We start from the raw sequence: 13261 nt of genomic DNA on the forward strand, positions 1-13261 counted from the left end.
AAAAGTATCTTCATTTCCCAGCCTCTTATGGCTCAGAACGTTCCAGGCCTTTAAAGGCTCTACATAACCTGTGATTTTAGGGGTCATTAGCTGGGGTTCTGGTGCCAACCTAGGTGAAGGATACGGTCTGTATGTTCTTGAGCTTTGGCTACAGCCAGCTTTGTGTGTAGCTGTATCTAAGGATAAGCAACTTCAGAAAGGAGGCAGTGATGTAAATCATCCAGTCAAACTTTCTTAATTTTTTAAAATGTAAATCAAAAAGCAATTAGGGTGTGTTTGGGTGGTTTGAGTTGTTTGTTTGTTTGTTTTTTTTTAATATGAATATCAGTAGCTGATCTATACTCAGTATTCATAGCAACTCCAGGATCTTTGGTGGGGCAGAGACTGTCAACAGTATAGCTCAGAAATAGGACTGTATAGGTGTGTTATAGGTAAAATAGGACAGTTGTTAATGTTTCTACCTTTTGCCTTCAATCTCTGATTGCCCTGATCTTGGTCTCGGGGAGGTGATAAAGCAGTGGGCTGTTGATTTCTAGTAAGTGACTTCATTCTGCGTAAAGTTGCCCTTAAGGAGTACTGAAGGGTTTGGAACAGCAAGTCTCTAATTCATAGCTGTGCTAATATTATTCTCAACTTCTATCATATTTTATAGTTGTATAAGTATCTCTGTATTTATAGAACAAAACATATTTTGGAGGCCTTGGTTTCCCGTTTTGTACTTAAAAGCACAACAGAAAACTTTGGCCCGCTTTCTCAACCAACCTGTTGGTGTACAGCTGAGAGACAGGGTATCTTCCTTGCTCCCAAACCCACCTAGCACAGCATTACAGTGTTTAGACTGACCTGGGTATTTATCATCATTTCATGGCTTTCTTCTCTAGGCCTTACAGGAGAAGCTGTGGAACGTGGCAGCTCCTCTGTACCTGAAACAGAACGCGTTAGCATCTGCTGCCGCAAAACAGGTGAGGTTGGCTCTGCATGGAGGCAAGTCCTGAGATATGAGCCCTTCCGTGGCCTTGCAACAATAATACACTTCTGAACTTCCACTGCTGTGGTCTGTCCAAGTAAATCTTAGTTCCCCAAAGTGGAGTAATTTCTCTCATCTTCAGAAGATGAGTGATGAGTGGGAGAGGTTCATGACACCTGTAAAAAGACAAATATTGCACCCATCTTACAGAACAAGAAAGAAGATCTGGAAAACTGTGGGCTGCTCAGCCTCACCTCATTGCTGGGGAAGGTTATGGACCAACTCCTCTTAAAAGTCGTTTCTAAATAAGTGAAGGTCAACAAGGTGATTGGGAACAGCCAAAATGCATTCCTCAAGGGTAAATTATGCCTGACTGACATCACTGCCCTCTCTGATGAGTGGACTGGTGCTCTGAACAAGGGGAGGGCAGCAGATGTCTTATCTCTTGACTTTAGCAAAGTCTTTGATGCAGTCTCTTGTTTCCTTTTCACCAAACTGACAGGATTCTGGCTGAATAAGCAGGTGATAAGGCTTCTCCAAATTGAGGTGCCAGCTGATATGCTGGAGGGCATGGCTGCTCTTCAGGCTGGTCTGGAGAGGCTGGGGAATTGGGATGACAGGAACCTCCTGATGTCCCACATTGGGTTCCCAGTGGACAACACATTGAACGTGAGGCAGTAAAGAAGGTCAACTGCATCCTGGGCTGTCTTAGCAAGAGCATAGCCAGCAGGTCTGGGGAAGTGGTCCTTCCCCTCTTCTCAGCTCTGGGGAGATCACATCTGGAGGACTGTGTTGTGTTTTGGGTTCCCCAGTAGAAGGAAGATGCTGACAAACTGGAGCAAGTTCAGCAGAAGGCCACCAAGGTGGTCGGGGACTGGAGCACATTCCCCGCAAGGAGAGGTTGAGGGAACTGGGCGTGTCCAGCCTGGAGGAGAGAAGGCTTCAGGGTGGATTTACTGCTGTCTATCACTGTAGGATGTAGATGAGACAGAGCCAGACAGCTCTGGACAAGAGGCAATGGACACAAATTGGAATATGAGAAATTCTGATTACATATAAAAGGGGGAAAATTTACCGTAAGGGTGGTTAAATACTGTAACAGGTTGCCCAGAGAGGTGAGGGAGAATCTCTGTCCTTGGAATTGCTCACAATTTGATGTGGCCTTGAGTAACTGGATCTAATTAGACCTGCTCTGAGTGGGGACCAGGCTAGATGACCTCTGCAGGTCCCACCCAACCTGAGTTACTCTGATTCTTGGATGTGTAAATCATCTGATCCTGGAAAAACCAAAGCTAAGCCCTAAGAAAAGGTAAAGGAGAAAGCAAGCTATTAAATAATCCAGAAACAAATCTAGGGTAAAAGCAAGTTCATGGATCTGCTGGGAAACTATGCTGACATTTTGAGTCTTCAGTTAATTGAGATGTAATAAGAGGCAGGTACTGCTGTGCATCAAAACCTTCTATGCTGTTGACAGCTGTCCCCAGGGATGAGTAGAAACAAAAGCCTATCAGCTTTTTAAATCTTCTCTAATTGAACTGTCTGTCTTGGGTGCCCTTCTCAGCAGCATGTGAACCCCCTGGGAAGTTTTATCTGTTGTGCTTGTGACTGTAGATCACTTCCCGTCAATGCAAGGTGAGGGAATATTTCCTATTAAATAATTTGCAAGTCCCTAGCTTCTATACAGTCATACTGAACTCAACTGTGTTAATTTGAGCACTTCTCTTGTCTACTTAAGACCATCTATTCAACAGATGAAGTACAGTGAGTAAAACTGCCATGTGCTGTCTCAGCTTTTAACTGTGTATCTAAAATAACCCAGAATGATACTTACCTTGTGATAGTTCCCATCTTCAGCTGCAGTACATGAAGCATTGTTGAATGTAAAGTTGTTTTCAAGAGAACTTGTCAAATCTAGCTCCAAAAATGTAAACCTGAGCAGGACCACTGGGGCTGCTCTGTTGTGCTGCTCACATTTTGTATTTCAGAGTAGCCAGTGGGAGTCCGGGAGCGCTCTACCCCTAGAAATATGAAATGCAGCGTCAAGAGATAGACTGCCAATGGAGGAAGGGATTGATTTCAGGCCAAGTTTCATGAATTGTTTCTTCAGTATAGCCAACATAACCTTTCAGTGTTAGGTGCCACTTTACTCTGTGAAGAATTTCACCAGAAGAATGAGACTCATGGATTAATGTGTTCCTTGGTGTGAGGAAGAAGTACCAGAATCTTGTGATCATGCTTGTGCAAGAGTTTAACAGAGTCTGATGTTTTTTTTACCCTTGTGGTGTCTGTCTGACAGATCTTGGAAGAAACTTATAAAATGGAGTTCATGTACAGTGGAGTGGAAAGTAGACAAGTGGTCATTATTCACCACATGAGACTGCAAGCAAAGGCATTACAGCTTATAGTGACTGCACGTACCACTAGAGGGTAAGGTAACTAGTAAAAGGACCTCAGGGTTAACTAACTGTAAGCTTAGTTTCCTCAAACTTTGTTTAAAAAAAAACAGCAAGGATAAATTAGACACATAAAACATCATAGCATGCCAATAACCATTTGCTACACTACTTCAGCATGAAGAGCCTTTGGTGCAGCTGTACAGTGGCACAATACTAAATTAGATGACAAAATTATTAGGAAGACATGTTTAGGGGGTTGAGTTCTTTCAGCTGTGAACATATAAATAGGTTAAAAACATTGTAAACTGTGTCTTAGAGTTGATATTTGGGACCTACTTACATGAGGAAAAGTCATTTATCAAAGAATGCACTGATCGTGTTTGCTCCATTCAGTATTAGTCGCTGAGTTTTTTAGCATCAGAAAAGAGTTGTCTTTTTGACTGATCTGCAGCTAATGTTTGTGTGACTGGGACACAAAATGCTCGTGTGTGCATGGCTTAGGTAACACGAGAGGCTCTGTGTGGGTCATGTTGGCTGCTGAGGTCAGTGAAGTTACACGTGGGTTTGGATGGTTGTAGAATTGGAACTCCATTTGGTGGAATTAGAGCAGAGTGGTTGGTTTCCTAATTTGTTTACTTTTTTGGGTTTGTTGCCATCATTTTACTGTGTTGCATAGAGGTCCAGAATATATTTGCCTTTTAACCTTGTTTTAGAGGTTGAAAGTTAATATTTTCTAACAGTGACTTTGGGAACTTAATTTATGCCTTACACATATGATTTTTTGTGGAAGGGGGATATGGATGTGAGGAGGGAGATGGCAATTAATTTTTATTTTTATTTTTATTTTTTCTTTTGTGGGGAACACCTTTCTGGCCTCAAAACTGTAAGATCTTGTAGCTTTTAGGAGCTTGAACTGGATTCTAAAACACCTAAATGCTTATAGCCATAGAGCCAGTTTTCCTTCTTTAAAACTAAACCAAGGAATGTTATCTTCATTACAGAGTGGAACCCCTTTTTGGGATGTGTGAAAAATTCCTACAAGAAGTGGATTCCTTTCAGAGGTGAGAAACTCCATTGCTTCTTCACTTTGTTAGAAAATTCCTCCACCGCTGTCATCAGGGAATGTTCCATTTGTTTTTCATCTCTTTGCATCTCCCTTTCGCTGTTGCTGTCCTACATCGGGGACTGCTATCATGAGAGAATGATAAAGCAAGAATTAAACTCCCTTCTAAATGTGGGATCAATGGAAGAGCTTTCCTGGGAGTATGACAAAAAAGGGAATTTCCCTTTATCACAGATTTCTAAATTGTAAATGAGAGAGCGAGTGAACCGACTATATGCTCGAGGTGGGAGTCATCTCACCAAGGTGTTGATGTTTGCTGTGTAAGACCTTGCTTGGCTCACATCTCACTGGAGAGGTGCTTCTTTCATTTTATCTGAATGTAGATGTCTGAAATAGGTCAGATGCCCAGGTTTTTTCCATTGACTCAGAAGGGAATTGGATAGCTAGCCCAGAGACATAGGTATCCAGAGTTGGCTGAGCCATATTCCATCTCTAGTTCTGATTAAATTCATGTTTTTTCATGGTCGATATGCTTGGCAGTTGTGGCTGGTTAAGTGATGAGAAAAGGAAACCAAATCTACCCATTCCCTAACGCTTAGCTCATTTGGTACTGAATAGAACTGTTCGTTTGCTTTGTATCTGTCTCAGGATCAGCAAAAATCATCACTAATTCTCAGGAATGTAACTCCTACAGGCAGTGCTGAATTCCACAAAAAGGAATCTGGATGATGGTGGATCTTGTCAATTAGCTGTAAGGTCGCCTGTAAATGCTCAGACGTGTAAAATCCCCGTGTCTGGGTTACGCAGCCTCAGCGTGCCAGGTTTTAGCTGCATCCCATGACAGAGTAGTTGAAATCTGTTGTCTGTGTAGCAGCAGTCGGAGGAACACAAGGATATGTATTCCTGCATTCCTCTTAGCCTGCACAGAGGAGAGTGTGATTTTTCTCCACCCTTGCCAAGCCAGTGGTTGAAGTTTCCATTTATGGATTATGAGCTCCTGCAGAGCACCACAAGGATCCTGAAAAAAATGTCACTTTAGGACCTGAAGCTGTTTGGGGCATGTCTGGTATTCCTGTCCAGGCTTTATAGACTCAACTGTAGGTGAAGAGACAGCGCAACACCAGATTTGATAAGTGGGGAGAGCCCGTTGTTCAAGTGGCTGCTCACCTACAGAAATGATGCATTTTTTGTCACCAAATTGCACTAATATTTACTAGGCTTACAAAGCTGTCTGGCTAAACACCATAGGAATGTTGCTGATAGTAACAGATAAGCCACCAGTGACTCAGTCTAACAAACCATCTTCTGCATGTGGGGTTGTAGGGTAGAGCCCAATTTTACTTCTGTATAAAGAATAAAAAATATCAAATGCTCTTCTTGTGAGAGGCTGTTGTCCCAAACTATAGAGTGGATTCTATTCTCTGCTCTTGACCTCTAGAACTAGCTGGTTTTTTTTAAAAAAAAACCCTACTGACTGTAGTTTACTGTTAAAAATTAACTCCTCAGATGTAATAAGGAATACTCTCATAAATATGGGTAGAGAAAAACCATACTGGAAACTTTGCTGTAGCAGAAGGTCAGACAGCTCGTGTATTGGGTGTGTGGGTATGTAAGATCCTCTAATGAGTCAGCTATTTAGCTGGCTGGATGAAAGTGCACAGCATAAAGAACTAAAGGCATGTGCATGTCTTCCCTGAGAAGTACCAATTTCAGAAGTTTGCAGGGCAACTATAGCAGGAATGGCTCTTTCATCCAGCCGTGTGTGTTTGTTGAGACATCGAGACTGAATGCAGAGTACTGGAATTGCCTGTAGTCTCATTTAATTAGCATTCTAGTTATATAGCATTACAGTTGCATGTGACTGGACAAATCCCTACAATATCTGCTTCTCATTAATGTGGTGTTGATGGGCAGCTCAACATTTCTAGCTTCTTTTTTGTGAATGTAGACTCCTTTGCCTGCTGTGCTCTGTATTGATGAAGGAGCCAAGAGGTGAGTCCTGCATAGCCCTTGATGTTGTCAGTTTGAGCACAAGGTATAGACCCAACATAACTAGCCAAAATCATCTTTATTTTATGTATGAGACGTGCATTGGAAGAGGAATCTATGTATCTAATTCTGTCATTATAACTAAATATAAGGATTAAGTAACTTGGCTGAAAATAACAATACTGTTGCAAATGTTGAAAAAAGTCTTTGATTTTTAACTTATTCTTAACACAGATGTTTCATCTCTGAGCTCCCACATATGCAAGGCAGTTTTGTAGATAAATTGCTGGACCTAATGCCCAGACTCGTGACATCCAAGCCTTCGGAAGTGGTCAAGATTCTTCAGACAACACTGCGACAAAGTACCTTCCTCCACCTTCCTCTTCCGGAGCAGGTCAGTTTAACACAGAGAATTAAATTCAATATCCTTGCAGACTGTCTCAGCATTTGACTAGTTCCTAATATACTTTTAGGATTCAGGTGTTTGGTCAGTCCCAAGTGTTATTTCTTCAAAGGCTCTCTTCTTACCTAGCGTCCTCAGGACAACTGCCGAAAATACAGAGGACTTGATAATTTCTGGCAGTATCTAAAAGAATCCAAAGTTCATGCAGAGTTTCTTCATTAAGAACAGTAACAATTGTCTTTTTTTCTTTCCTCCTCCTCCCCCCACCTTATTTTTGCCAACTGCTTTGCCCCTAATAGCTCCATAGAGCTACTGCAAATATCATTGAGCCTACTGGTGAATCTGATAATCCTCTGAGGTTTACGTCGGGGTTGGTAGTGGCACTGGATGTTGATGCAACTCTGGAACATGTGCAGGATCCCCAAGGAACTGTTAAAGTCCAGGTAAGCAGTGGCTTACAAGATTGTGTCTTAGGGGAGTTCGCTTAAGGATGTCAATCCTTCAAAATTGCAAATAATTGTACATTTTATTAGTAACAATGTTGGATTTCTGTGTTTTAGCCACGCGTTCAGAATCTGGCTTGTATGTAGTGTGCTGAGTTGATTTGTGTAAGCTCCTGACAGTTTGCTTTGAGCACGTTGCTGCCGTTCTGTGCTCCACACAGTGCTTTCACGTGCGCTGGGCACGTTACGGACATAAGCACAAATAAATGCTGGTGAACTTCCAGCTTGTGTAGTGGGAGAAGGAGGAGCAGAAGAAGCTGTTTGAACAGTTCAGAAATACGCAGGCTCTCGGCTCTTTGTATTTACAACTTAACTTTCTTCCTGCTGCTGAATCACTAGTTTCAAATGCAGCTGAAGGGGTAGGTGTGGTACGATGCCATGTAAAATATGCAAATTCACTGCATAACAAAGAAATGAAAACCTCTGTTTACAGTGCAGAGGAAGAAGCTGATGTCATTGTACGTTTTCCCCTCTGAATGGCCAGCGTGTGGCCATTAAATCTAGGGCAGCTGGACTGGCTCCAAGATAAAGCACATCTTCCTGCCTTCAAACTCAAACAGAAAACACTGCAATAATGCACACTGTGTGAATCTCCAGTTGTCATTCAGTTGTTTCCTTTTTTTTTTTCTTTTTCTTCTCCTGTAGGTATTGTATCCAGATGGACAAGCACAAATTATCCATCCTAAACCAGCTGACTTTCGAAATCCTGGTCCTGGCAGGCACAGACTGATAACTCAGGTTTACCTCTCACACACGGCCTGGACAGGTACCATTACTCATACAAGTTCATGTATTGTGTGGCTGTACTTTTCTAAGGGAGGAGGGTGTCTTGCTTGATCCGAGTCTCACAGAATCCCAGAATCACCTGGCTTGGAAAAGCCCTTGAAGATCCTCCAGTCCAACCATTAACTGTTCACACTGACCTTTCTCAACTCCACCAGCTCCCTCAGTGCTGGGTCAGCCCGACTCTTCAACCCCTCCAGGGATGGGGACTCCCCCCCTGCCCTGGGCAGCCCATTCCAACGCCCAACAACCCCTTCTGCAAAGAAATCCTTCCTAAGAGCCAGTCTGACCCTGCCCTGGCGCAGCTTGAGGCCATTCTCTCTTGTCCTGGCGCTTGTTCCTTGGCTCAAGAGACTCATCCCCCCTCTCTGCACCCTCCTTTCAGGGAGTTGGAGAGGGCCATGAGGTCTCCCCTCAGCCCCCTCTTCTCCAGACTAAACCCCCCCAGTTCCCTCAGCCGCTCCTCGTACGACATGTGCTCCAGACCCTGCACCAGCTTCGTTGCCCTTCTCTGGACACGCTCGAGTCATTCAATGGCCTTTTTGTAGTGAGGGGCCCAAAACTGAACACAGTAATCGAGGTGCGGCCTCACCAGTGCCGAGTCCAGGGGTAAGATCCCTTCCCTGTCCCTGCTGGCCACGCTAGTGCTGATACAAGCCAGGATGCCATTGGCCTTCTTGGCCACCTGGGCACACTGCTGGCTCCTGTTCATCCAGCTGTCAATCAACACCCCCAGGTCCCTCTCTGACTGGCAGCTCTCCAGCCACTCCTCCCCAAGCCTGTAGCGCTGCTGGGGTCTCCTGCACATAAGAGCTACGTGCCCACAGTCTTGGGGGCTTTGAGGATCTTGGAGTCTACAGCTGGTGTTGATGCTACCATGGCTGAGATTTCTGTTCTTGCAGCCTTTGAGCACTTACATCCCCCTGGCTGACAGGGCACTGCTGCTCCATAGGCACTAGAGGGGCTGCTGGCCTGGGAGGGAAGGCGCTTGCTACGCGCTGGGGGCTCTGCGGGCGGTCTTCCAGCACCGGGGGCCTTCGCATGGCAGCACGTAGTCAAGGTGAGGTCACCCACTGCTGTGCAGAGCAAGGTCAGTTGTAGGAGTCAGGCCTGCGTCCTTATTTAAAGGCAAGGAGTCATGGTAAACTGACTCCTTGTAATTCATTGCTTTAGATCTGACAAGTATTTGTGCAGGGCAGAGAACCATTGGAACTGTGTGTACCCAACAGTACAATTTCACTGCTGATTAAACTTTCACCCTTTTAATGCCCTAAAAAAAAAAACCCTTTAGCTCTGATGAAATGTGCGACTCCAACGTTCACGTTCAGTCTCAGCTGGCATTCACACTTCCCCGTGAACGTGCTTCAGTAATTGGCTGGTGGACTTCAAACAACAAAAGCAGAGGGTATTTGTTCGCAGTTCCCTTTGTCCTGTTCTCTTTTAATCCCTTCACATTTATTCAAATGTGGGCTTTTTTTCTGAGCAGTTTTTCTGAGCAGTTATTAATAGGATTTGGTGATCTTTTTTTAACCATCAGTTTTGTTCAGTGCCATGTTCTTTCACATACTTCTTCTTATATAGCATTTCCATGGTGTACTCGTTCATCCTGCTATCTTTGTTTTGTTTTGGAGAAGAATGTATTGTTTCTATGACTGGAAGTATCTGGGTTTAAAGGTTCATCCTGTACCAGAGGGAGCTGAATCAAGTCTGTATTTCTGCTTCTGCAGCATTCACTGGAAGGGCATTTTAAGTATGGCCCTAAGGGACCCTTCTGGTGTCTCCCTAACAGTTATTTTAACTATTAAATTTGACATTGACACTTGAGCATATAAAATGTGGGGAGGACACCAAGCTGGGAGGGGCTCAGGGAACAGGCTCAGAATTCAAAATGGAGAGATTGCCTTCATTCAAGACACTGAAACTTACTGAAGGCTGGTAAAAAGTGTGTGCTTAGGAAGGAGAATGCCCAAATACAAAGCACAGATTCACTGAGGGGTGTATAGTGCGAGCGCTAGAGGGGACTGCAAGCTGCAAGTAAGAGTTGACAGTGTGGCAAAACGGTGAATCTCGGGGGGGTGTTAGCTGAACTGTGGTATAACTGTTGGAAAAAGGTTATTTCTTGTGTTCTGTCTGGCGCTGCTGATGCCTCAGCTGGAGTACCGCTGCAGTTCTGGGCGTTGCATCTTAAAATTATGTGGCTTTCAGTAGGGTTTATTTAGGTTTCAGTAATCTGGTCCTGTTGTGGGTTAACCCGCTGTACAGTCAAGCCCCACACACCACCCAGTGCTCACTCCCCGCCTCCCCAGCGGGATGGGGAAGAGACTCAGAAGAGTAAAAGCGAGAAAACTTGTGGGTGTTGCACTGTTCAGCAATAGCTAAAACATCCCTGTGTTATCAACACCGTTTTGGTCACAAATCCAAAATGTAGCACCATGCGAGCTACTAGGAAAGAAAATTCACTTTATCACAGCCAAAACCAGTACAAGTCCATATGGAAAACCTAGAGGAATCACGTTTTTCAGTCTAGAAAGGAAAATTTCAATGGGGCTACCGTCCAGCACGCTGCTCAGCATCGCACTAGGTAGACTGAAAGCCCATTTTTGTTATGACCACTGGGAGAAGAACAAAGTGAAATCGCCTTGTGGACAATAGAGCCATGTCTGTCTAGCTGCTGAGATGGTAGAAGAGGGGCAAAGGCTGTCTTGCAGCGTGAAAACCTCCAACAGAAAAGAATCTTCAAGTAACCTCCTGTGAGTCTTAGCAGATATCATCTGGATTTACTTGATCCTGCCATAAAAACATAGATAGCAAGACCCACTAGTTCTGTGGTCTTTTACAATTTTATTATTATTTGGTTGGAATAACTTTTAACAGTTACTTTTGAAAGCTGCTGTTTTTCAATTAGTTGTGAGATTCTTTTTTTAAGCTATGAGAAAGAGGGGAGGGATCTAAAATGGTGCTTAGTTCTGCCATGCTGAATGTAACAACAAAGTTGTATTCTCCATCACCAGATTGGATTTTGGTCAGCCCAGAATGGCTCTGTACTTAACCCAGCATACGTGAGAAAATGTCACTCAGTGTTGGTTGTTCATTGGGTGATGATGTTCATGTTTTGGTTGTTCTGTGTTGTTTATTTGTTTTTGGTTTTTTTTTTTTTTCTACAGAGCCATGTCAGATTGAAGTGCGGTTGCTGCTGGCTTATAATTCCAACAGGAGCAAGGCATCTGCTAAAATTCCTAAATCTACCTGGAGCGAGAGCTTGGAGGCTCTCCCGCAATCTGAGAACGGCATAGAGGGGACCATACCCTTCAGCAAACCTGTCAAAGTTTATATAATGCCCAAACCTGCCAGACGGTGAACTCTGTCACTAAAAGAAGTCTATTTATGGGCTTGTTGAGTTACATAAAAACAATATACAGTGTTCCAAGATAGCAAACCAAACCATTTTTATACTTGGGTTAAAAACAGTCACCTGTAGAAATAAAGCTGCTGAAGAACAATTGGTCTCCTTGGTAAGAAGCTGATAGACCAATACAGGAGTTACTCAGCTAGTTAAGAGCAGTTTCAAGAAAATGCAGGTGTTTCTGTATTGAATCAACAAAATCAAGACAATTCTCAGTCAGCATTCCAGTAGTAATTTCATTGGGCCGTATCTTCAGTTTTTACTTATTAGAAGTTTCTCTTCAAGGCCTCTAGGTTTTCTGCGATGTATTTACTGTGTAAATGCTTAGGCACATAAATCAGTGTTCTTTTTACAGTACACTGAAATGAAGCTAAGGAGTTTGGGGGTTTTGTGTGGGGTTTTTTGGGGGTTTTTTTATGTCTAAAACTTGTATTTGTGCATTAGTACCTAAATTCTTAGTAAAAAAAACATAAAGTGCTCTTGTTCTTGTGTAGGAACTGCACCTCAAAGTGAAATTACCAACTGCTGTAGGCTAAATCCTGAGGGATTTTTACATCCTCTACAACTGTACTGAAGCTAGTACAGTTTTGGGGAGGTGTTTGTGTTGTGTGGGGAGAGGAGGAAGCTGTTGGTGCAAGCAGCAGAACTTTAGTTAGCAGGAGATGGAGTTTAACCGAGTTACAGCAACAAAACTGTGTTATTTCCTTTGTTCATTTACATAAAATGGAGTCAAACATTAATCTCTGAATTGTAACGCTAATCTCCTGTTGCATATTTGTATGTCTTCAGGAACAATATGATTAAATACCATGGGTTGAAAAATTACTAATCCCATCCCACCAATTTTACAGAATCTGTTTCTGTGTGGTGATCTTGGCCTGAACCAATCTTACCGAGAGGAGAAAATCTGCTTAGTTTTTCAATTCAGCAGCAGTTTTGGCAGTCTGAGCCTTTCTGATCAGCTGAAGTAGCCAAACACGCTCTCAGTTAAACAGCAGCCAGGCAACTTGTCATCATCCCCCGAAGCGGGGAGCTGGGAGTGCAGAGGGACAGGAACTCACAAAAACGTGATCCTTCTGGCGTTCCTGTTGGAAGGCGTGTCTGTGCAAGGCTTCAGGTGACTGAGGAGCCTCCTGTGATTTGTAGCAATCCTTTGGTAGGATTTTCTAGGAGTACTTAATGTGTGAAACTTCATAGTGTGGCAGCCAAATGTTACCTGTGTTCATGAATCAATTGTTAAAAAAAAAAAAAAGCCTGCAGAAATTAGTGTAAAGAATCACACAAAACCCCTTATGTGCTTTCCTACAATAAAATTGGAAAACTCATGCTAATCTGTTTCCTCTTTATTATATGAGTGAACATGCATGCCTGCATGCTTCTAGGCTACTAAGAGATTACTGCAAGTTTTTTGTGATTTTAATTTTTCTAGCACTGACATGTTGAGGTCCAAAGACTCATAACCATAAAGCTATTCAACTACTTTAGGTGTCCTTGAATTAAATACCCTTTCGTAGTGCTACTGCTCTTGCAAACTGTTTTTTCACCTTCAGGGCACTGTTTTGAAAACCTCCTGCGCGTGTAACAGCCGAGTTGTCACCATCTGACTCCTCTTTGGCATCCTCAGTTCAGTTCCCAGCGGGCAGGGCTTGAGGTACCTCTATTATTAGGAAGCTGGGCCCGGGCACAGACTTGATGAGTTGAGCTAGCTCATTACAGACTTTTTTTTTTTTTTTTTTTTTTACACCCCCTCTCAA

At 43.3% G+C, this 13261-nt stretch overlaps 1 protein-coding gene across 2 annotated transcripts in view; it reads left to right on the forward strand.

Moving 5' to 3' along the window:
- INTS4 (integrator complex subunit 4) overlaps positions 1-11657 on the forward strand; it is a 37567-nt gene extending 25910 nt beyond the window's left edge. For both annotated transcript variants that reach the window (XM_074860429.1, XM_074860430.1), the window contains exons 17-23: positions 882-962; positions 3264-3394; positions 4365-4424; positions 6650-6809; positions 7118-7261; positions 7967-8087; positions 11269-11657. In XM_074860429.1, the coding sequence (XP_074716530.1) occupies positions 882-962; positions 3264-3394; positions 4365-4424; positions 6650-6809; positions 7118-7261; positions 7967-8087; positions 11269-11462 (891 nt within the window). In that variant the 3' untranslated portion in view covers positions 11463-11657. The remainder of the gene's footprint in view (positions 1-881; positions 963-3263; positions 3395-4364; positions 4425-6649; positions 6810-7117; positions 7262-7966; positions 8088-11268) is intronic.
- Positions 11658-13261: the final 1604 nt, after the last annotated feature.

This window comes from Strix uralensis, chromosome 2, assembly GCF_047716275.1.
Source record: "Strix uralensis isolate ZFMK-TIS-50842 chromosome 2, bStrUra1, whole genome shotgun sequence".
NCBI lineage: Eukaryota > Metazoa > Chordata > Aves > Strigiformes > Strigidae > Strix > Strix uralensis.